Source organism: Nomia melanderi, chromosome 12, assembly GCF_051020985.1.
Source record: "Nomia melanderi isolate GNS246 chromosome 12, iyNomMela1, whole genome shotgun sequence".
NCBI classification, from domain to species: Eukaryota; Metazoa; Arthropoda; class Insecta; order Hymenoptera; family Halictidae; genus Nomia; species Nomia melanderi.
In genome coordinates, this window is record NC_135010.1 from 1,092,115 (window position 1) to 1,119,004 (window position 26,890).

At 31.1% G+C, this 26,890-nt stretch overlaps 1 protein-coding gene across 4 annotated transcripts in view; it reads left to right on the top strand.

Annotated features, from left to right (window-relative positions):
• LOC116426221 (lachesin) overlaps positions 1 to 26,890 on the top strand; it is a 363,880-nt gene that overhangs the window by 290,358 nt on the left and 46,632 nt on the right. For all 4 annotated transcript variants that reach the window (XM_031974877.2, XM_031974872.2, XM_031974873.2 and 1 more), the window contains 2 exons: positions 7,068 to 7,180; positions 21,191 to 21,479. In XM_031974877.2, coding sequence (XP_031830737.1) covers positions 7,068 to 7,180; positions 21,191 to 21,479 — 402 coding nt within the window. The remainder of the gene's footprint in view (positions 1 to 7,067; positions 7,181 to 21,190; positions 21,480 to 26,890) is intronic.

The following is a 26,890-nucleotide window of genomic DNA, read 5'->3' on the forward strand; positions in this document are numbered from 1 at the left end:
TACAAAATGGCAAATTTAAACAAAAATGTCAAGATTTCTTTTTAAATTATCAGAAAATAAATATCTTAATTGTACTCATAACTTCTTCGTAAATATATCTATAGATAAGATATTTAGTAGATTTTACGGAAATTTTCAAATGAATTGTATGAAAATAAACTGAGTTATACATATAATACATGCATGTACTCAGTTTAGCCAGTTAACTGTGTTCGACGAGTATACACGTTATCTTAAAGCTTGAAATGATAGTAATTCTTTGAACGATAAATTCTTTATTTTTTCAAATAAACATGTAATTTTTCTTTGTTTTGCTTTGGGTTTTCATTAACATACACCCTAGGCGTATTAGCCTTGCGTTTGACGAGTACACACTTCAGTTTTTTATTTTATTGCGCGCAGAACGAGAGATTTTTGAAACAATATTCCACAGTTAACAGATTAAGGAAGTTTGTTTAGAGAAATGCGCATCTAATTGTAAGATTTAAAAGAAATTATTCGCCAAATATCGTTTCAATTTTTAATTTATCAAAGTGCCTCTACTCCAGAGCTATGAAACATGATTCCTAAACGAGTGCCAATATCTTTATTCTTATATAATGTATAATAAAGATTCTTTTGTTGTTATAAAAATTTTCTGAAATACAGAAGAATTTTCAATTTTCTCAAACTATCGCATCAGTTTCTTTTCTGAATCTCCCGAGCTTGCTGACCTTTTAAAAATTATTTCACAGTCACAAATAAGAACCAGGTTTAAGTACAACTATCTACTCTTTATATTAACAAAATATTTGCTAACGTATAATACTCGGGAAAAGAATATAATAAAATATAACGCCATTGTGCTTGTAATTTCATATCTTTACGGTTTCCTTAACGTTTCACTTCCATTCTCACCTTTTCGAGGTATAACCCAATATTTCTTCGGGAAAGAGGGATAGCTATGCGTATTAGCCAATGCGGACGCAGACAAAATAGGTTCCACGATTCCCAAGCGTCTCGCTAAATACGTCAAGTTTCCACAGGCTACAGCAAGGATACTATGTAAATTTAATCTACTTAATATTTCATTTTAATTTTAATATTTGACTGACTTTTCAGATCTTCCGCGTGTTGTACAAGGTGTCACCAAACTTCTTTATTTTTAGTATTATTACAATATTTACGTACAGGATAAATCCTATTAATATAGACATATAGAAACTATATACGAAAATAATATTTTACTAATATTAATATTAGGTTTCAAGTTTCTATGTAATTTGTAGAATGTAGTTCTAATGCATTTTATGCATTTACTACTTCTTGTTCAGAGACTTTTAGACTTGACATGGTTTTTGAGAATTAGTGTATTGTTAATATTCAGTCAAACAACTAAATTTAAAATAGAGGAGAGTAAGGTAAAGTGAGACGCTTTTTTTTTAATCGTAATAACACAGTATCTGGAGCAATAAACGCATGAAACCTTTTTTGGAAGTCTTAAATAGACTTTAGGCTACAAGGAAATAGAAGATCGTTTTAATAAAAATATTTAGTTGCGAAGGGAAATATGATTTTCCAAAGGTATTGAAATATTTACTTCGTAAAAATGGTAGAGTAAAATAGAACACTCGTGTAAAATCATATAAAAATACAAAATCTTTATTCCTATTGAATCAAAACTGTTAGCTGAATATATTTAATCGTTGGCAGATATAAATAAGCTATAAATATATATGATTTTATGAATAAAAATCACAAATAAATGTGTCATCTTCTTTTCCTGCATTGATGCAATCTAATTAGTCAGCCCTTATCTCATCTTTGCTTTTAATTTACTATACATCAATACGATTACACGTAACCAATTAAAACTATAAGTGAAGCACATAGCAAGGGACTCCTGTTGTCTCTGTGCTGAAATGTTCCATTTGGCTCCACGCATCATAATTTAGAAAGGGATATAAAATTTACAATTTGGCCTGGAATAAAGAAATAACTTAAGTGTGAAAAATACAGCTTATGAAACGTAGAATCCAGTACTGTAGTTGTCTTGTTCAATTTGTTCAGAACTTTTTCACTGAATATTTTTCCGATACTTTTAATTGAAAAATAACTCATGCACCGCTCTGCAATCGATCTCAAACTACATTGAAAACTTATTAGAACCATGTTATGCGATATCAACTCAATATGATCTCTTTATCTATGAAAAACCTTACTATTCTGTTTGACCTTACTTTCTCCTAAGTGGTTGATAGTTAATAGCAATTGATTTTCTGTCTGTAAATAAAGTTAACTATCATACTTCTTAAATGTGATATTGATCATTTAGTCAAATTGTAATAAGAGATTATTAGAATAAAACAAGAAAGTTATTTAATGACTAAACTTACGATAGTTTTCTTTAAAAACATAAATAAATGTAACCATTACATGAACTCTTAATACCTGCTTCGAATATTGTAATGAATAGAGTATTTGTGTAAAAAACGTTGTTCTACGATGTTTCCTGTTTAACGTTAAAGTCAATGTAGACTGATGAACGTACGTGGCAAAAACTAACGCAAAAGATTTATGATTACACCATGCCGAATTACAGTCTAACGCTAAGCCGTGAGAAAAGATATAAAATAGTTTGAAACTGGGTTGCGTTTGTCCGTTATTTATTATCCAATAACTGGTACATGAATATTAAAACAATTGAAATATTGTTTGGAAGTACAAGCTACCTTGGTACACGAATTCCGGAAAGAAATCGTCGCTCCAAGGGAAAGATTGAAAGAATGAAACATAACCTAAAGCGCGACAAGCGAAAAGAAATGGAAGGAACGTGGGAACAGTCGAGTATGGAGACACATAGAAATGAAGGTATGAACGGGAAACGGTGGAATCTCGGGTTGGAACGAATGAGATAAGAGAGATGTTCTGCTGTCGCGTTAACGATTGGGAAATATTTCCCTCAGTTCCGAAAAGATAGGAGTATGTCGATGTAGCGATTTATTGGTTTTAATAAACTTATATACCCTCCTGGTGCTTAACCGTTTAAGTTCCAAATAAAAACATTAAGAAAAATATATTTATTTTCATAGTATACGTTATTATCTTTAACAGAAATTAATATTTTTATAAAAACGTTATTCTAATTGGTAAAAAGGAAGACGATTACTACATCGATTTTCTACTGATGACCGAGGAGTCCACTGGCTCGTATTTTCATGATACTGAAATATGTGGTTTCAAGGCGATGCCACCGGGAAGTGAAGGGTTACACCGCTACCAACGTAATATCTGACTAACTGAATTATGTGTGGAATTTGTCACTTTGTGTAAAGATATTATCCGTACTAGTTCAATATTATTGGTATAAAATTTCTTTACAAGAATAATAATAACAAAATTATATGTTTTCATAGATACACTGGCCCGCGAATCAGTCGACAATCGTTGTTAGTAGATATACTTGGGACGTGGAAAAATGTTAAATGAATATTTGATTAATTTAGTTTGTTTATCACTATGAGAAAAGAAATTGTAAAATACCTGACATTAAGAATCATGTTAATGATTTCAAGAACTTGCGAAAAAAATAATTGCATTCATGTAGATATGAATAATATTACAATAATAAAATACAAGTTATTCAGAGATTATAAGCTAAAGAAAAAAAAAGAAAAAATTACAAAAGTATGGGCGAGATCGATCTTAAGACCACCAAACGTTTTAGCCGAAGATATTACTACTACTGCTGCAACACCTTGGTGTAGTAGGATTCTTCTAATAGTCTTATTACGGTAGTATACAAACTTAAAGCTCATTTTTTTTTTAAACGGAGAACCATTGTAAAGAAAACCATAACGGTTTTTCATTTCTAGATATGTACTATAACATGAATAGGGTTTCATTTAAAAACAGATTTTTATGTCTGGCCCTCTTCTTGTAAGATACGATCGTCTGTACGATATATTAAGTCAACCCATAAATAATGCGGTTTTTTATATTTCTTTTAATCTTAAAATAAAAATAAACAAACCTGTTTTTAATCTAAAACATATCCTCCTCCATTATCTATAAATTTCCTGTTCATTATAATTACTTTAAACAACATTTTGTTTGTCTTCATTTTGAAAAATAAGGAAATATAAAAAACCGCATTATTTATGGGATGACGTAATATAACGTTTACTTTGAGAATAATACCTACTTGAAAATAATACGTAATATTTAACACTCATAGATTTAGAAAGGACAAGAAAATGCTGTATCGATATTTGGATAAAATAAACGTCATTGTAAAAAATTTTATCGTAACCAATCTGTTCCTAATTGCAGTGGAATGAACAAATACAAAAAGCCCTTTAATGAAACATCTTTTTCATTTGTCTTGAATTTAGTAACTTCCATTACTAGATATCATGTAGGTATTGTTTATAAACTAAATAGATGTTGCATATCAAATGGAAAATCATATCCTGGTCATAATTGCATGCGCACATAGTGAATTTTCAAATTCAATTTTTTCGAAAGTTAATTATTGTACAAAAAAATTCAATTTCAATTTTCTTTTTCTTTTTTCATACGGAATCACCTCGCCTATCGCATGAAATGTCATTCGAACGCACACTGTCCTATAAAATCCAACAAGCATTAGAAGTTCCACAAATCAAGTTCAAAAGTTATGAAATATTTTAAGTTTAATTACAGAATAAATGAGATCACATTGCCGTCGCCCATACTGTTCATAATTGTAATTCTAAAGTAAGCATACTTCTAATAAAGTTTCGGCAAGTTTAAACAACAAAGTTTCAGGTTACAAAGTGCAACCTAGAAATTAAATATCTTGAAAAAAATTAATTTGCAGACTTATTCTTAATTAAGTTCGTAATTTTTCTTTTGTTCTGCGGGGAGAACAGCCTTTCCGGTTACTTTTCTCAGAACAACAACAATATTACAATATAACGGGTAACGCTGTCACCGACACATATTTAACCAAACTGCATTTCAGTTTAACATATAATAATTATATATTAATAAAGAACAACTACAATATTAAATGTGTTTAAGTTGAATATGCGCATCTTTTTAATAAATTCTTGAAAAAAACTGTGTATGTTGAAGAAAAACGATTTTCAGATCAGTATCCAACGTTCAAGGATATAGCAGAAACGACTATGAAGTGATAAAAGTCGAAATAGGTGCTGTAGAGTGTAATTAGAGGATACTGGGATCAAAGGAACACGGACAATATTGTACCCTGATCAATATTTACCACAACTAGAAACAGTACATAGTATCCAGACCTTTGCGAAATCAATTACGTTCGATGACACACATGTCTAACGAATTTGCGTGTTTTATGACAAACAGATATAATTGAGAATCCGTAAATACAATTATTTAGTATTTTTAATCTATCACTTTATATAAAACTATTCCTTTAACGTCCAAATAGATACAATTTTGAAACATACATTTCAAATAATTTTGCTAAAGTAATATTTTCGACAGATAAGGTATTACTATTTTAACTATATAAAGTAGAGCATGAATATGCGATTTTTATATTTTAAACGTGTACTTAATGTATATCTTGGCAATAAAGATAAATTAGGAATTCAAGGAATTTTGAATTTATCTTTGAATCTATAATTTTTTATTTAAACATGACTGTTCCTACAAATCAAAATATGATTTTGAATTTACATCGTTCAGACTAATACTTCGTGAATGTAGAATCAATTCAAAGCAGATAAATAGGAATGTTTAAAAATAATAAAAATATTTTTAGCATATTTCCAATAATGTTGATAAAACGAAGCTTCTTTTAAACAAACTTTATTTAATCAATACATACATTTAACTCAGGTGATAACAAATTAATAAACTTCGCCCAAAAAGAAAATATTTTTAGCCGAAATGAATTACATTTTTAAACATGATTCGCACGATGATGATAATCGATATAAACAGAAGGTATTATTGATGCAGTAAATACTTCGAGTTTTAGCGCGAGTTTCGAATATTTCTAAAGGAAATATTACTTTTAGATATTACTTTTAAAAACTTATTGCAGCAATTAAGAGATTTTATTTGAAAAATTACAGTTACACTTTACGCTTTAAATTATCGATTCAAAATTACCAAAACTTATAATACCTATAAAATATCCAAAAATATAGGAAAGGTACTATGCGCCTCTCACGTTAGGGCCGCCGACCTGAAATTTAAAAGTGCACGGGGGCAAGATGTCTATTCGCGGCGCTCGGCTCGATAGTTATCGCGGCTCAGTTTCAAATCAGACGGCCAAGAACAGAAGTGTACCGAAACTGAGTCTCCCTTTACCTTCGTGCATTTTTTAGCCACACGCCGGCGGTTGTAACGTAAAAGGCAAATAGCATACTGTTCCATTTTCGAAAGGGGATGACGTACACTTGTGTCTTGTGCGTAACATGACAACAAAATTTTCTATTTTGGGAGAAACACTCTCTCCAACACAAGAAAATAAAAATAAAGTTATGTTACTATTATCAGTGGATCAATAGTATCGACAACTTATAAACCTTACATAATTCACTCGCTATGAAATTTTTAAGATATATAGACTTATATTCCTTCAACTATCGTAGAAAAGTTGCTCTGATTGTTACGATCAGAACAGAATCCGTTAAATTTACTTGAGCAATATATACGAAAGCATGCAGGGCAAACTAAAAATAATGTGGAGTAACCTATTTTCTCTGATATCTGCAAATATTCTCAGATATTAGCAGACACTTCTCAATTAAATGGGGCAGGGACGTGATTATTTGATACACGATAATTCTTTACAGTACAACTGATATGGGCGTGTTAATTCTTTTTTGTTCAAATACATAGCTGTTATCGAAATAAGTAACAGTAAGTTGATGCTTTAATTGGTAGTTTCTTGCCCTTTATAATTAGAGTTACATGTACTGAAAATTTGTTTCAGTCTAAATATGTTTAGAACTTACTTACATAATACTCTTCTGTTATTTAACTCATACGAATTGTTATTTTCAGGACAGAATGATAAAAGATTTATATGAAATTGTTGCCCATTATTTCAGATCCAAGCGTCACCACAGGACCAGTATTCGTCGCTCCAGTTGGAAACCAAACAGCAGCTATTGGCCGTGAAGTCGTTTTTTCCTGCAGCGTACGCAACATAGGGAAGTACAAGGTAATGGCTTAGGCAATGAACACCATAAAACTAAGTACTACACTACAGCGATGAAACTCCCGCGCCTTGGTTATACTGGTATTATATTTTTGAATGAAACCTGAACAATTCTCAAGTACCCGCAAATGAGACACCGAGGAGGAAGAGTACAGACTTAATGTTTGATGCTTTATTTATTGATACAAAAATATTTTAAAAAATTATAATAAAAAATGTATTTTCAATTTTTTATCCATCTACATCAAACAATTATTCAATAACTTAATCAATCTTAATTTGGTCCATCTTAATTTTTATTGATTATTCTGAAATATATTAGTTGAAATGTATACAGAATAATTTGAACTTTTAAATATGAAAATTTCATTTGTTTATTGAAGCTATATTTTTTCTATCCGAAAGAGCAAACGCAAATAAGATGGAAATGCAATTATGCGTTTCATTTAAAGAATAATTTTTAACAATATTCTCTACGTTCCTTTAGTTCCACAAATGTAAATATCTATAATTTCTCTGGGAGTAATTATATACCTGATGTTCGTTTTGAAACGACATATCGAAATCCAGTCAATTCCCCATTTAATAATTGTTCCATTAAATGGATAAACTCTGTCATTTAATCATTCTCAATAATTTGATTTAATAATTATAGAGATAAAGCAATATATCGTAGCATGTACTGCCTTATATGCAGTATGTATTTGCCAAATTTGTTGAAAGATCGCCATTTTATAATAATTGTAACAGTATTATTCATATGATTGTTTAAATATTCATTTAAATACAAAATAAATTACGAGAAGGGTTTTTATCCAAAGGTACGACAGATTAGCGTATAAAATTCGTAATTAACAGATTATCAATTAGTAAGTAGCGATAAGTACTGAAATTTCTACTTTACTCGGTTCGATTTAAAATCCGATTTATTTTACAAAGAAGACTTTGTACAAATGTATTACAATCCATGTATATATTAATGTATTTTATTATTATTTTATACTATTTCAATTTCTGTGTGATATTCGCACACATTCTAATTACATCATTTATTTTAAAACCAATTGTTTGAGATTTCGTATACTCGGAAGTATAAAATATTATGATTACATGGGAGGATAGACTATTTTTTACCTTGACATTAATATAGTAACTATCGCTCCTATTTTAGAAATAAAACATAATTGTGACAAGAAATCACAGTATTAATGACACACACGTACTTAATTATGTAAATACTTACGATATTTACAGTAACCAGTACCCTCAATCTTGAGGTATTGAAATCTAATAAACTTCGTTGATGAATATATGAGACAGGAAATTTAATGTAATAGAAAATTAAAATTTACTTCACGGTACCATATTTAAAAAATTTTTTTTACACTTATAAATAATATTCGATGAAAAAAGAATAAATTTTAAGTTTCAGGTTTAGGAACTCTTTAGTTTAGAAGTCATGCATATATAAAGTTAATTCATAAACATGTATATACAGAGTATTTCTGAATCATAGCGCACAAATTATAGGGCGTATAAAACTCACTAAACTGACTAAACCCAAATAAATATGAAGCTCAATAATTTCCTAGATAAAAATAGATTTCGTTTAAAAAAAATCTATGGGAACCAAATTGAGAACATAAAGTTATCTCGCAAAGTATCAGTGATACGAACAAATGTGTCAAACGAAAGTTAAAAAGTATAAAATAATACATCTCATGACGGGAGGTATTTGACAGTGACGTGACATAGAAACATGTTGCTACAATGTATAAATAAGATCCTACAGATTCTATTCCATATTTTTTAAGCCTACACTTCAACGTTTCCAAATCATAAAAATGAAATTTTTCACTTAAACCGTTATGAAGATGTCAGCATCCAAAGTTCCCGGTTCGTCAGTAGTAATAGTAGCCGACTGACAATGCAACTGTCAAGAGAAAGTAAAGGGACGCAATATTCAGGGTCCTTGTTTGTTACACGATGGGCTTCCGGTCTGAAAATGTGAATGACATCATTTATCGATCGAACCGTGAATTCACGGTTGAGAACGCAGTCACTGCTCTCTCTACCTTCCTTTACTCTCCTATACTTCCTTATGGGATTCTATAGGCGTCTCACTCGGTCCACCACATCTTAAGGTTGAGTCATACAGAAAATCTATGGAAACTGAAGCGTCACGGTTGCTGAATCAAGCAAGCCCTTACCTTTCTATCCACGAATGGCGAGTCGCATTGTCCGTCGGCTACTATCACTACCGGCGGACCGTGTGTTCGCTTTGGATGCTGATATCTTGGTAACGGCTTAAGCGAGAAATTTCATTTCTATGATTTGGAAACGTTTGATGTGGACTTCAAAAGTTTGGAATAGAAACTATAGAGTTCTATTTACAAATTGTAACGTGACCTTGCAGGACGTTTCAAGGTCACGTCACGGTCAAATACCTGCCGCTGTGAGATGTATGTAGTATATCATATCCTGTCACTTTTATTTAACTTATTTGATTGCATTATGTAGTCAAATTTATATTTATATTTATACTATATTCTGTTGCTAGATGTGTAGTATCTTATATCCTTAATTATATTATTTAGTCAGCAGTATTGATGTACCCAAACGCCTTTTATTTCATACCCTGTTATTTTTGTTTGACATATTTTATCGTATCACTTATATTTTTCGAGATAATTCTGTATTTCCAATTCAGTTCCTATACATTTTTGTTTAAACAAATCCTATTTTTATCTCATGAACTACTGAGCTTTCGACCCATGCTTACTATTGTCAGTCTAGTGAGTTCTATACGCCCTATCATTTGTGCGTTTCAATTTAGAAACAATTTAGTTCAATTTAGTTAGCTCCAGTTTTGATGATTTTGAAATATATTGTCAAGGTTGTCATTTTAAACAACTCTTTCTTCTGAGAAAGAGATTGCAGACTACAATTTGGCTCGAGAAAGTCGACAGCTGAATCGTCATGATCGTGCAGCTATGTATGCATACCTATGCAACATCCCGGACACATTATCTATCGCAGTAGCTGAGGAATTCTTTTGCGGTTATTTCGAAAACAACAAGACAGCGTCAGATTTTTCAGAAGAAAAACTTATTTAAAATGATGACCTTGACAACATATATCAAAATCAGCAAAATCGGTACTGCTTATATCATTGTACATATATACATATTTATTACTTAACTTTACATATGCATAATTGTTACACTAATGAATTTCTAAACCTGACACTTAAAAGTTATTCTTTTTCATTAAATACTATACATTTATACAAAACAAATTTTGTAAGAACTGGTGCCACGAAGTAAAGTGTAGCCTAATGAAATAATAAAACACAGTAATAACCTGATAATTTATTATGAACTAATCTAACGTTATCATTGATACGTTAGAAAGCTGGAACCGACGATAAAAGTGAGATAAAAGGCCAACAATTAAAGCAGGCTACTCGGGCGTTTGAAAGTGACGGATATGAGACGAAATTGAATCACCGGAAACGAAAAATTCTCGCCCGCTTCTCGCATCTCGTTCTCTTTCTTCGCCCCCACCCTCGAAATCTCTTACATCAGCGGCCACTTAATCTTCATACAAGACGCTACGTGCTCGCGCAACCGCGTAAAAGTCAAACAGATCGTGCTTGGATCGACTTAAATCGCTTGCACGCGGTACAGGCAGGAGTGGGGGAAGGTAGGAAGGAAGGAAGGAAGAGTGATTTCGTCCGCATTCCGGCTCTTGCGTTTGTGTGTACGTGTTTGCGGAAAATTCTTCCTCGCCTCAGCTTCTTCTCCGCCCTAATCCGGCCGAAAGCCGTCTTCCCTCCGACGCTGGCTATATTTAGTAATAAGTTTTCCGATCGAAATCTATATATTCCGGGAAGAAGGATGAACGAGCTGGGGCGGCAAGGGTAAAGAGCGCGGAAAAGAGGAGAGGACAGGGAAGAAGAACGAGAAAAGAGGGAAGGAGCTGACGAGAAGGTGGGGAAAAGATTGTGGTGAAAGTAGAAGACGGAGACACATTTTCTCTAGCGACAGATTCCACCCGTAAAGTATCCACCGAGATGAAATATTCGGTCTATAGAAAGCCACTCAAGGCAGCTTGGCAGGCAGGGAAGGATTAAGATAAGCTCGGTCCCCGTCAAGTCCAAATAGTTTCCGAAGGGTCTCCTCTCGGTGAAAATACTAGCCAAACCTATGTTGTTTTACTTTAATTTTGTTTCGTGTTTCCTGTCTCGCCGCTTAGCCGAACCACTGAATATATCGGCCTGTTGTTAAAAAGATGAACGCGGCTCGGTCTTTGCCGGGTTTTAACCTCTTTCAAGTTAGTTCCTCGGCAATATCAACATTATCTTAAACTTTGCGTTTCTGATAGAATGCTTCTCCATAATCCGTTAAGTTTCCAGAAGAGAAGTAAAGTAGTTTAACAATAAGAGGAGCAAACGAGACATTTGGTCGTAAAAATTAACGTCTTCTCGATTACGGAACTTTCCAATGATCTTCCTTTTCTCATTCATTTTTATCCTTATTAAAGGATTATTTATTCCTTCTTTTTTATACTTTCGCTGGAGGTATAAAATGTTGAATCGTATGACAAGATTTATTTTGTCATAGCTTCACCTCCTTCGTTTGAAAATGGTTTAATTCGTCGGTTATGTAATGAAGCGTATGAAAGATTAATACGAAATTAATCTGGCAAATTCGTAATTCGTAATTTCGTAATTTCGTAATTCGTAATTTCGTAATTCGTCTCCATCTAAATATTGTATTTCAAAAGTAATTATGAATTAAATGGTGCAGCACACAGTATGAATTATACGGAAATAACATAAAAGGAATTAAAAAATATATTCATCTACAATATTTGTTTTTTACATTTAAACATTTGTTCATATTTTCTAGATTGTTATGATTAGAATGCATACGATACGAATAAATGCATAAAATATCCAAGGTATAGGGTTTTTTGCAATATTTGCTACGGAATACTATTTCCTACCTTAATCCTGTTTTTCTTATCATATTCTCAATCATTTAAATTTGCATGAAAATCCGCGGTCTAGTTATGATAAATAGTACCTATATATGAAACATATAATTTGCTATTTTATCAATATAACATGTTCAAAAACACGTTTTTAGTATTTCACTTAGTAATAATTCTGATATTCTAAACGCGATGTCATAGCACGTTTATACTCTTATTGTAACAATAGTAAATGATAAAACTGGCGTAACTGTATATATCTAAAAAATAGAATTTATTTACGTTTCAAATAACCTGTTCCATCTTTTGAAATTTCTATTAAAACATGGCGTGTGTTATACAAGCGTACTCTTTTGGATGAACACTGTTCATTATCTCCCTTTCTAAATCTCAGATCCCTTGTACCTCGATCCTATAAAAAGGAAAAGACTGACTTTATGAGAGTAATCTTCATTAAGACTCGAAGTAAACCTGACATAAAAACCATCGAAGTGAGAACACGAAGTAAACTACTTTTTTCCACATTGCAATGTTGACCTTCTCTGCGTGTGTGTGTGCATATGTATGTGTGTGTTTATATGAACCAAGAATATTTTATTCTCTAGTGCTACAGCTTAGAAAAAATAAAGCTTCCATTACCATTGAATGTCTAATAGACTGAATGTACTTATCTGATATTACTTCAAGATTTTTCTGCAGCTTCAATGTGCTTATTTTTAAAACCATATGTTGTGAAAAATAACTGTGTTTTTAATAGGTCGCATAATACCATTAATTTTCAAATTTATGTTACCTTTGAATAAAAAAACGTTAGATTACACTGTTAGTCTACAACCTAGTCATATTTGTGTTATTATTATTAACTAACTAGTTAATATCAACATTTTGAAATTGAGCATTGCAGAATCGTAAATTGGAAATTTATTTATTGTTCAATTAATTTTAAGAATTCGTACATTCTTTTTAAAAACTCTATGTTCTAACATACAATTTCAAAAGAGTACGATTATTATGAAGATGGTTAAAAATTGCTTTACCAGTTCCAATCGGTAGATCCACTCCACCTTCACAAACGTAGTCTAGCTCGTAAGTGGAAAAAGGAAAGAGAAGAAGCAAAGAGGATCCACCTAAATAATAGAAACGTAAAGGATCACGTAAATTGAATGGCCGGAAGGATCGATTTCAAAAGTGGTTTGGACAATGTATAGGAAGTTCGAGGAAAGCAATGAGATGGTATTATGTCTCGGTCATCGAACGACCGTCGCTCGATTATCTATGACAGTACAAAAGTAAGAAAGGACGCGGGGAGGAGTATCGGTGCCATGCCTACCAGAACGGATAGAAGAGTTAAAAGGAATACACAATCGAGATAGTGGTTCTCTCTTCTGGCTTGCACAAGGGAGGAATGGTTGTATCATCTACAAACAAGCTGCTCATCTTGAAACTCGAGAATTTCAACCGCGCGCCAAACCGTCTGAGAATTTAACTTGGCCACACACTTCAATACTATGCTTAGTTACTTCCTTTCCGCCAAGTGGTCCGTGCAACTCCAGTGAAGTATCATGGAATCCGTTCCAAGAGGAATAATTTTCAAAGTTATGTCCTTCTCTAACTTTAGAAGGTATCATCATTCTGATGAAAGGGAACTCACTTGACATGAAGTTGACAATTCGTAAGAAATTGTGTCATAGCGAACGGTCAATGTTCCAGTTATGTCTTCATTATTTCATACTTCATATTCTTGTCTAGCCTAGATACCAGAAGGTTATGAATTAGGGGGTTATGGTGACACAGTCTTGAGGATGCTTCTACTCAAGAACATTAATTCCAGGAGCGTCTCCCATAAGTTTCTACCTTTCCGCAGTAGGTTTCCTAACAAAGTTCTCTATCATTTCTGCTATTTTCCATTCACAAATTCAATGTTTCAATATTTTCGTTAGAATATTATACCCATATCATATGTACCATATTTTTATTTTATTTTAAGATTCCTTTATCATTAAATATTATCGTGTATTTTGAAATACTACAATTTTTATAAATATAAAAACTTCATAAATTTTCTTCGCAAAAAAGTTATTAATTTTATATTTAAAGTATTGTCGAATTTGTCTCCTTGTATTAAACTCTAACTTCTACTCTAACGCTAACTGATATAAAACAATATAGTAAACTTTTACTGATATAAGATATCATGTATCACAAATTAATTCTGAACTCTTTGCTATATGATTTCTTTTTAAACTGTGATCGATCTAACTACCCTATTATTAATAATTTATTGAAAATAAGAGAAAATTTCAGTCTTGTTCTATGTGAATGTATGTTCTAAGGTATAATCATTGGTAATAGAAGAAAAATACGTAATTTACATTGAAACAAATTGACTAATACTTATATCTGTCAAATTCTATTTGAAATTTTCACCACGAGTCTAAGACGATATTGTAAGGCAAGGAGTTAAGTAGTAATCTGCATTGCACAAATATTCATAACGATTTAAATTGGCAAATACCTGTAAATATATGAATAAACATTCGTATATTTAGATAACAAACACGCAAATAAGACTATGTCATCGCAGATGATGTCAAAATAATTCAAGGTTTATCAAAGTTGTAGCTACATTTCATACATCTTCTCTAACTAACCTTAACAGCTCTTTTCAATGCTTCGGCGATTGCCCTAATCCTAAGAAGGCTTTCGCTTGTCGACATAGTTCTTCCTCTAGCCGTACAGGTTCCCTCCCAGTTTACCTCCAATCTCTAAGCTCCATCTTCATCGTAACCATAGGGAACGGAAGGAAAGATCTCAGTCCAATAGAGATTCCTTCCGCACTTTTCGTAGCTAAATTATCAACTACTTCGTACCGATGCAGTTTTTATCGGTTCAATTTCAATCGATGCAATTTTTTTTTATTGTATATTTTCAGTTTCATCCACCCCATTGAGTCATTGGCAATTACTTTAAATTATGCAGATGATTATCTATGTACAATATATGATTGTGTTGTGTATTCCTTAGTTGTGGATGGCTGATTAAATTATATGTACTATTTTGATTTCTTTTAAAAATGTCAAACTATTAGAGCATAAGTAAACTGTTCGAGTTACTTCTTTAGAATTTTCATTTATTTGATATTTTCTTCTTTCTTAACAATGATTGAACACAAATGTTTAAATCTTATTTTTTATCATTGATTTCATTGTACAGTGACTTCACTTTCATATAATTATTTTCATCAAATTATTTCATCTATAAATACGTCAACTTCAGACCTAACAATGAAGAAATCATTACTTAAAGAAACAAGAACAACATAAATTTAATAAATATTTGTATTATTACAATATTTATTCTATCGCGAGGTGAATGGAAAAAGGATCATTTAGTAAAAACTCTCGAGATATCACTTAAACATTAACACGGTATTAAGAATTCTTGAACTGTTTTCATATTTAATAACAACTGACAGAACTTCGGAGACAATTCTTGTGACCCATAAAATTACCTGCTGCTCAATATTTCTTACCTTTCAACATCAGAGGAGAATAGTTTTTATAATTCATATCTTTACAGTGCTTCTATTTAAAAATAGGTAGATCCATCCATTTGAAATTTGGAATTACATTTATATAAATAACTTTCGCTAGAAAAATTAAGTAATTAAATTAAGTACTCAATCGTATCTACGTAATATTTCGAACACAATACTTAAATAGATAACAATTACTGTAAGTAATCAACATAGTAATCTAATATTAATTAATTAATATAATTCTAGTATGCTAAAGTATAATTCAAAGAAAGACAAAATTAATATTTTTAGAAGCAACTCTATATTTTGTCTTTACATTTTTCTTGAAAAAAATATATCGGAAAAGATAGTTGCCAGTAGTGAAAATGTAAATGAACATTGATCCGTTGGTTGGTAATTATTCAAAACAGAATTGTATCGTGTTCTTACCAACACTGAATTGATTTGATTGGTACATACTCTGTGTACTATTCTGGCCGTAATTTCTATAATTCTTAACCTCAAGGGTACATTTTCTGCCAGCGATGCTCTTGTTAAGATCTTCATTGAGTGTGGTGTGAGTTTCAACGTCATTCCCTCAACATGTTCTAGTTTAGTTTACACTGTAACTAATTTCACTGCCTTCCGCTATATGACTGTACCAACATCCTTGGAAGCACTATGATAAATTACATTAACTGCGAGATAAGTTGACTTTAGTGAAAATATCGTTCTCGTATATCCTTGCAATCTTGATGTCCCTGTTTCAGTAGGTGCATTAATGTTTCTAGAGCAATGAAATATGTACTACAAATTAATGAAATAGTTATATAATATTCAAGAAAACTGGATGCAATCATACACTAATATCTGTGAAAATTTGTTAGTATTGGACATTCGAAAATGAATATTTATTCAAAATTACTTTTCCGCGACACACAGACATTTTCCGTATTTTCAACTTTAGAGACAAATAGCGATTTTCGTTACTTTTATAAAAGTTGGAGCTCACTTCAGCTGAACATTTCAATGATGCACACTGTTAATAATAACATCAAATAATATCAAATAAAAAAAGTTCTTGCAACGTTATTTTGAATATATGTGTTCGTGCACGCTGTCCAGGCAATATTAGTGGACGTGGCGTAACACTTTCACACGCCGAATTAATCTTGTGTGAAATAGTTGTGATGATGAAAAAAGGCTTCTCCTTTTCTCTTTCGAAAGTGGACTGTATTTGTTGAATAATGAGTGAAAGGAGTGTGTATGTGTATACAAAGTTGAAGTATGTGTGTTGTCTAGTGAGTACAGCGTGATTAGTGATCTTGTGTTGTCTATATGTCTGTCTCCATGTCTCTCAATGTCTCTCTGAATGTCTGTCTCGCGCTATATATATATAAAAATAGTGTTGTAGAGCGGTGACCTTAGTGACAAATCAGAAGGCTAAACGATCGGGGTGTTGCTGATTACAGTTTTTTAGCCTACGCCCTTATTACTTGTAGTGGAGGTAGGGGGTACGTCGTCCCTTTCGACCTGCAAGGGTACCCGTGGCTGTGCGCTCGGGGTTTAAGTGGTTAAGCTGCCGTTTCTTTATGATATATTAGCTGCTGATCATTTATGACATCGGATGTAAAAATGTAGCTAGTAATAAAACGCTTCCAAAATTTACTTAGATAGTATTTTGACATGACCGAGCACAATTGGTCATACTATAAATCTTTACGTACCGACGGCTGTGTCTCAACCAAATAAACCGTGCCGAAACAATATGTATATTAAGTCTAACATCATTTTTATAGTGAAACTAATGAATCAGTTAATTTCGTTAAACGTGCAAAATTCTAGCTGTTTGCATCGATATTTCTTTGTAGAGTATATGCAAGCAATTGAATAAGATTCCTGAAAGTATTTTTATAATTCACCACGCAATACTAAATATTTTTAATTCCTTATCTGAACGTAACTATAAAATGAATATGAACATAGAAAAATACTTTCATCATCTTCTATCCTAAAACTGCTCTTTATCACTTTTTCCTGCTTTTATAAGTAATAATAATTTAAATGCGCAATTTAAATGAGACGCCATATCCATTCAAAATATGGGTTTGAATGAAAAGTAGATCCCATTTTTCTTACTGGGATGGTTTTTAGTTTCAATAATGAAAATGAAGGAAAGTTTTAGTCTAAATCAATACTTGATACCAAACATTCAAATGTTAAACTACAGAGTTTCAATTCCCTTTTTTCACAACATCGGAAATGTCAGTGATTAAAGCTTTTAAAATATATAATCAATACCTTTCCTTTATGTTCATTCCCAGGTTAGAGAAGAGAAACGTTTTGAATTAAAATATGCTTCAATTGAGAATGTTTCGTGTTTAAATGATTAGTTTATTATAAAATGGTAAATCCGAAAAATATGACGGATGTTGAAGATGTAGATTAATTCAAAAATAAACAAAAGGAATATTTCTAACGGTTAGAACGTCTTGATACATAAAATCTTGTTTTTACAGGAGCCACATAATCAAGAAAGAAATTAAGTACCTTTAAACAAAATGTTAGACATACATTTTTTTCCAGTTGCAAAATAAGTTCAAAAGACGAAAATATGAATCATACTGTAACGATTGTCACAAAAGCTATTAGAGATTGTATACATTGAATTTCATTATGTAAATAGATTTGCAACAAAAAATCCATTTGTTAAAACACAATATTAAAAATAATAATTTTGTTCATCTTTCTATTTTTTTCGTTTTAATACACAGACACCAAAATTGAAATTTTTAGATTTTGACATTTACAATACCAAAATATTGTGATATATGAAAATTTATCGTATTTTGCATACAGTGGCACTGATGAATAAATTATTTAATTATATGCATTTACAGACTTTGGTGTGATTTGTTAACTAATACTCAAAAGCACAAAATGAAGGCTACAGCTATAAACTTTATCTATATCTATTTACCTAAATGAATCAATAACCGAAGAAGATCTTCATGAAAGATATTTAACAAAATGGGCTCGTGATGCTTCCTTTATACAAGGATATTAATTCTAGAAAAAGCTGTTTTTATTTTAGAAACTTCAAATTGAAATATTTAATAAGTCCGATACATATTATCACTGACACCGAGCATTCTAATTTTTTTATATGAGTCCACATTATTATAATAAAAAATCGTTCATGAATTATAACAGTTAAAGAGAGGAATCCAATGATATCGTTTCGATGATAAAATTAAACAAGGTCTTCTTGAAATTGTGGTACAACCGAAAGGATAGTTCGTCTATGTAAAGTACCAAGCAAAAATATAGAATAACATTTCTTCATATGACCTTCTGTTTTCGAAATAATTAAATTTCAAGATTCGTCAAGCGTGCATGCTACTTGAGTAGGAATCGGCTAATATCTATACATAACTTAAAACTTTCACTTCTTGTAAATAAATCATACAGTACTCAAAATGACTAACTCAATTTTTTTATTATTTTCATATCCTAGAACTAAAACATTCGATCAATTTTTCATTATAAAACTTATTACATTTTTCTACTTTTCAGTTTGTAGAAATAAGTACATATTCAAATCTGATTATCTTCAGAATGAAGTCTCCCATAAAAAAAGTTTATACTACTTTTGATGTGTTTTTAATGTGTATTTATTTTCTTATCAGAAACATCCTGTATTTAAATGCAATGCCATGGTTATCCCTTCGATATGTTCCCTTTTTACAAGGAAAGCTATCGAACCTGAAAATTCAAAAGATTATGAAATTTTATACGTAAGTAGAGTAAGTCAAGCCTACTACTTTGCATTCTTTTCCTACCGAATTCCACTTTCGAGAAGTAAAACCACCCCTTGAAAACAATGAAAATTTATCATTCCCGTGGATTTTTTTGGAAGCAGTAAGAGGTAGCGAAAAAGAGTTTAAACAAAAAATACATTATTCTTCCACGTTTATAAAATTGAAAAATGAAATTTTTCAAATAGTTCAAACTTTTCAAAATGTTGAATTTTGAAAATATTATTTTGCAATTTTATAAATGTGGAAGAATAATGTATTTTTTGTTTAAACTCTTTTTCGCTACCTCTTACTGTTTCCAAAAAAATCCACGGAAATGAAAAATTTTCATTGTTTTCAAGGGGTGGTTTCACTTCTCGAAAGTGGAATTCGGCACGAAAAAATTTCCAATGTATTATTAGGCTTGACTTACTCTATTTACAAAGTTTCATAATTTTTTAATTTTCGGGTTTGATACCTTTTCTTGTAATTAATATTCTTAATGGTGTATAATATCACACAATAGCATATATTAGTATAAACGAAACTCAAGAAACAAACTTAATTAAAGATTATAATTCCAGTTTTACTCACATATTGAAAGACAATAATTTCTGATGTGAAAAATTTAAAACTTGTACATTCTTATAAGCAAGCGTTTTAATTTTTGTTCCAATTGTTACCGTGAGAAAAGATATTTCCAAAGTTTATAATTATCGTACAGTGTGAATGACCCGAAAAGTCACCTGAACAGTTTTATAATTTTAGAGTTCGAAAGAAGTACTTGGAACTAAAATTGTTTGAATCTGCGGGAAATTACATGGCGGACGAAACTCTTTCTTCTGTGACCATACTGAAGAAAATTCAGGTTATTTTCAATTTTTTAAGTAAATACCAAACTTTCCTAAGGCTATTTTGATAATTATAGTGGTTCCATGTCATTTTAAGCCAATGATATAAAACAGGATGAAAAATACAAATTTATTGTCAATATGCAAACAAAATATTCTCCACTTCATTAACGAAATAAAACGAAATCAATTTAAAATATAAGTAAATTTCGCCAAGAAATTTACAATGGAAATAATCCGCTGCAATATACTTTTAAAATTACAATTGATCATAGATACAGACAATATCTGAAAGGTTTGTTTATATAAAAAATATTTACAATGAATTTTCATCTTCCACTCTCTCTTGTATCTGCAACATTGAGTGCCCCTGAATGGCCATGTTTATTAAAGTTTTATTTAAAAAAATGAAAGTAACGTTTAAGTTTAATCCGCCCACGAACAAATGTCTGTCCACTAGATAATGTCCCTCCAATAAGTTTGATTTTAAACATTTGTTTTTATCTCCATAGGATAATGTCTCAGGTGATCCACCTTGTATATAAATGCATCCTCATTGAGAACTACTCAAATTTATTTAGCAAAATCAACAACATATAATGAAAAAATAAAATTTTAATTTAATTTCCCAAAATGTTTATCGAAAAACCGTAAGCCCAGGAAGAAATCTGAAAATCCCGACAGTGTTGCCAGATATCGAACGTAAAGGAAAGTATTCCCAATTAAAGCAGTACGCGGGCACACTAGAGAATCATTAAGGTTATCCAAGCAACGACATGGAAATATCTGTTGCGGTAACGAGTTGGTCGTTGGCAAAGCAAGGCTAGGAAAATGACAATGGATTTTCCAGGTTGGCTGGCTACGTGCCTCGGACCAGACGATTCTCTCGGTCAACACGAGGACGGTAACGCATAATGCACGTATCACGGTCTCGTACGAGACCGGCGGAAGTTCCGGGTCCGGCGCAGTATCCGGTAACGCCTTTGGGGTGACAGGAAGTAGCCAAGCCACGGAGGAAGTCGTCAACGGCACGTGGCGGCTTCATATTCGTCAACTGAAGGAGACGGATAGGGATTGTTACATGTGCCAGATTAACACCAGCCCGATGATATCCCAGCTCGGATGTTTAGATATTCTAGGTAAGAATATATTCCTTTTATGTACTCCGCTTCGTGATTAAATACTATGGCCAGTATTAACTCTTAAGAAGTATTTTGAATTTATTTGTCGTTTTATATCGAGTAGGTATAGAGTCTATACTACAGACAATTCAGTGAGTTACAAGAGTATTTGTACCTCACGAACTGCCGAATTTAAACAATTTGTTGGTTTTATAATGGAATAATGAATCAGTTTTTATTTAACTAAAACAATTAGTAAACACAATGTCTGTTCGATATAATTGGTCAAAACGTAATCAGAAACTACATTCACTTGCTTTATAAATATTATCATGGAGATTGAGATCCGATTTTCTTTTTAATTGATTATATTTTTATCCAATCGAATCCATAGATGACGGCCACTGCCAATCCTATTTTTAATATGATTGATATTTATATTCAAAAATGGCTTCAGAAGGCACAGTTCAATTGGTCAGCTGAACAATTAAAAACTACTGGTGATCACTGATGAGGAACATGAACTAGGTATGTATATGAAGACAGTCTTCCTAGACACAGACCAGTATCAGTGTGTCTTTAACCCCTGATGAAGCCAGCTGCAATGATGGCGAAACGTTGGGAACACTTTCCTACTGTACACTGTTCCCACCCGAAAGCCACTTTTGAATATATCATTCCAGGCTGTGAAAGCATTAAAGCTACTGATTCATATTTGTTTTTATTAATATGAGTGTATGTTGGAATTACGAAGCTTTTAAACGTATATTTACTTTACTGCAAAACAACATGTCAATGTAACGAAAATATAATTTTACGTAAACAAGAACAAAATTAGTCGCACAAGCCTGACGATATAGATCGTTTAAAAAGTATTATAAAGTGTAAAGGAGGCCTAATTAAATGTTACTTATTAATTCATTAATTATATTTTTAGTATAACTTGTGTAGGTACGAAAACTCTTGTGAGATCCATTTTGTTCTCGTTTACATAAAACTACATTTTTGTTATGTTGACATATTGTTTTGCAATAAAGTTTATGTAAGTTTCGTAATTCTAATATATATATTCCTGTTTGCAAGAACTTTGAAACTTGCATTATAAACGATATATCAATCGTTTAAATTCGGCTGATCAGGAGGTACGAATACTCTTGTAACTCACTGTATTAAAAACGATTTACCGCAAAGGACCGATGTAGTACTGAATGTGTTAAATTGGCAATATAATGACAATAACAATTGTGAAAATAATAAAATGACTTTTTACCGCAATATAAGCGACAATGAATCTAATAGGTAAAGGTCAGATGCAGCGTATTCTGCGGCATAGGTTCGTTGACCAGTTAACTGTGTGTGATAAATTATTTATTTTTTCAAATAAATGTGTAATTCTTTTTCATTTTTTAGAATATATGCGTTTATTAAAATATGTAACAAATGCATTTGTCCCGCGTTTGACGAGAAATACACTTTATTATTTTATTTTATTCCGCGCACAATGAGAGATTTTTCAAACTAAATTCCACAGTTAACTGGTTAATACTGGAACTACCGTATCAGTCAGAATGATTGGTCCTGGTTTGCTTGTTTCGGAATTATTGATACTTTAAAGAATTGAATATTCGAAATAATTTCGAAAATAAATAGTTTTACTTGAACCCTATGACTAATATCCCAAGAAACTGAAAATAATTTATTGTTAAAATTTATATAGGGATTACATATCAATCATACTGAATGATCGGTAATGCTAGTGTTAAAGGTTAATAATTTGATGCCGCATATACAATATTATTAAAAAATTCACCATCTTCTGATTTCTTTTTTGATTTTTTAAATTCTTGTTTTGCGGTATCTACAAAAGAAAATGTATTTATTATTCACGATTAAACGCTAATCAAATTATTATATTATACTTAATTTCACTATTAAGAAATATTCTTGAAGAATCTGAAATATAAGTATTTTAATTTGACGTGGCATGCTTGGGAGCAGTGAAATTACATTTATAAGGCACTGACAGATAACTGTTGGCTGACAAAAGTCACGCTTACGTAACATCGCCCGTCAAAGTGTTAAATTAGTTGGAAATTAATTATGAATACTCTTCGACTTGTATTCATTGGACCATTGAGATTGAACGAGTTTCGTGTTTCTCTGCATTGATAATTTAAAGGAATATTTAACACAGATTTCATTAATTAAATTACATCTTCTAATTCATGCAATGTTAAAACTGTAATATACGCTACTTTTAATATATGGAGCATAAACATAAAAATTCTTAAGTACAACTATGAGTAATTTCAAATTCTGTTATCGAGAAATATATAAATATAATATCAGAGTGACTATATCCAAAATAGTTTAAAGAACCATTTTCTTTAATTTTCGAAGTTATTATATTTAATAGAAATATTAATATTTACATAATATCCATATTCATTTAAAATTGTTATAGCTATAACCTTTAAAACAAAGTCGAGGATATGTTATATTGAACAAGGTAAAATGTTAACAATAATATATTATCTTTCAGTTGATATAAAATCTATGTCTCAAGTCAATTACACATTATAAAATCTACAACTTCTGCACAATAATATCGTATAACAAAAAAAAATGGCTGAAATAATAATAAAACAACGTGGTAAAAATATTTTTATTGCGAAAGTATAATAAGTAATAATAATAGATAGTCATAAATTATTTTTCATACTGCATGAATTCCAGATATTTCAAACTCTTTTCCAAACATAATTTTTATATTTCACGAATTCTAAAGAATTATGGCAGCAGTATAACGTATGATGTGTTACATAAATTGTCGCAATCTAACGACCAACGCAGTGGTATCAATTAAAAAATTTATACTCCCGTTGTACATTATAAGGATATGTACTATTTCTCAATTTCTCGTTGTACGTAATGCATGCAATAGAATTGGACAGATTTTAAATCGTACAAATTGTACATATATTGTGGCACGATGAAATATAACTGCAATTAGCGAGGCCTGTAATGAATGTTACTCCACAGAGTAGCGGCAGGTTAATATGGTAATCGGACACTTCATCTTTCCATTCGAGTATGAACGTAATTTGAATTGCGACGACATGAAACCGTCACGACCAGAGTACAAAGGAAACCCAGTAACAAGTTTTCATTCTTGATCATTAAAGTCTTCCGTTTGTATATTTTTGAAAGTGCTTGAAGCAATCGAGTCCTAGTTTTAGTCAGTTACCTATCATTATTTCCACATTTTTCTGAACATTGTCCGCCTTTGGTCATTCTTCTATTCTAACCTATTTAAAGTGAATTGTCTATCATTCTAATTAAGCCACGGAGTTTCCAGTTCCACTACACTTTCTTAGAAAGTAAAAATTTTATGTTTCATGAATTTTAAATAAACCGGGTTCATCATAATCAGGAATGAGAACAATATTACGCAGCTGTCAGTATTACAAAAACATTAGAAAAGTTATGAAATCTTTTTATTCATAATAATTTGTATATAATATATTTTCAAATAAATGCCTATATTGAGTAGGTATATGTTTATTTTAGTTGTATATAAGTATATACCTTTTTATATACTGTAGGTACTTATTATTGCTGTATTTAATATTTTTTACATGCTAGGAAGTAACAGATAATAGTAAACAACTATGAAATGTAAAGTGTCTTATCTTACTGTGCTAATTATTATAACTTTCGACTTTTTAAGTATATATCGAAGAGAAATGCATAAATAATTTTTAACATCCCCTTCTTGTTTCACATGACCATCCCAGTAACTTTTACAGACAAAAGAAGTTTAATTTTACTTTGATGAAAGCATGCTAGATTTATGTATTAACTAACATAGCTATCGTACGAACATTTTTTCAAATCAATGAAACCATATCAGTGTGACACATATTTTTCAGTACTCACTGTGAATAGCTCGGGATTTTCAAACAATTCCATTTCAAATTGAAAGTTTGATCCGACATGGCATGCGTTTATCACAATTTATTACTGTATACATAAGTAATACTCTACTATATAGTATAATTCATGCATAATTATACGTGAAAAAATTAAATTCATATACGAAAATGCAGGATAATTTGCGATTAACAATTCCAGTAAGAATTGCGAAAATTTGAGAGTTTTTACGAAGCAGAATTACCGAACGAATATTTGTTCACAAATATTTTGCAAAGGAACATTTTTTGAAACTGTTTGACGAGGACTTATGTGATTGACACTTTTCGTTTTTGAATGGTCTCAAATTCTACTTTGTAATTAGTTTCGTCCTGAACAAAAATGGATACACATCTATTTTCCTTCGGGATGAAGCGTACGTGAAAACTTAATTGAAAAGGATGGTCAAGGTTAGAGTTGACAGTATTCAGTTTATGAGTGTCTCCTAATGGTGAAGGATTATTGTGGTCTCGTTTTTCGGTAGAACTTCGAAACTAACTCATATCTCATGTACCGATTCCGGATCAATATTTCCACATACCGTCATTTATTATCCATCATGCTTTAATTATATAGTTAACTGCGTTTGATGAGTATACACATCATCTTAAGTTTTAAATGATACTAATTCTTTCAACGATGAATTATTTATTTTTTTCACATAAACATATAATTCTTTTTTGTTTTGATTTGGTTTTCCATTAAAATATACTCCAGGAACATTCGTTCTGCGTTTGACAAGTACGCCCTTCATTTTTTTATTTTATTGCACTCACAATGGGAGATTTTTCAAACTAAATTCCACAGTTAACTGAATGTATGAGTAAAACACTGAAATGTTGGTAGTACATAAACAAAATATTTATTCCATTTCCAATATCCAATTATTATTTCCATTTTTAACATCTCTTTCTGAATTTGGTAACATTGAACGTATATACATTAAATGAAAAGTTGTTATTCGTATAAATGACATATAAAAAATAAGTAGGTAATAATAAATTTTATATAAACCTTGATTCTGGTGAAAGTTGAGCATATAATTTACAACTTTATACTTTATGTCTTTGTCTTTTTGATATTTACAAAAAAAAATTCAAAATAATTTAGTATTGTATTTTTTCCAAAATAATTTAAAGCCGTCTAATAAATGAGCGATAGTAAATAAAATTTAATTTTATAACATCATGTATTACTGGTAAGTTATGCATACGTATTCGTACGAAATTTCTTTCGAAATTTCATTTGATTGAACACAAAATAAAATTTTACTGTCCACATGACTTCTTATTTTACTGTGCTCATCTACTTAACGCGTATACTATAAGATCGTAAACAATCACAGTTTAATTATCTATGTTTATTGCAAGTAGAAATAGCCACGAATAGACAGACATATGAAAGTATTATGCACATTCGAGAGCAAAATTTCGCTTCATTTTTACACAAGCCATCAG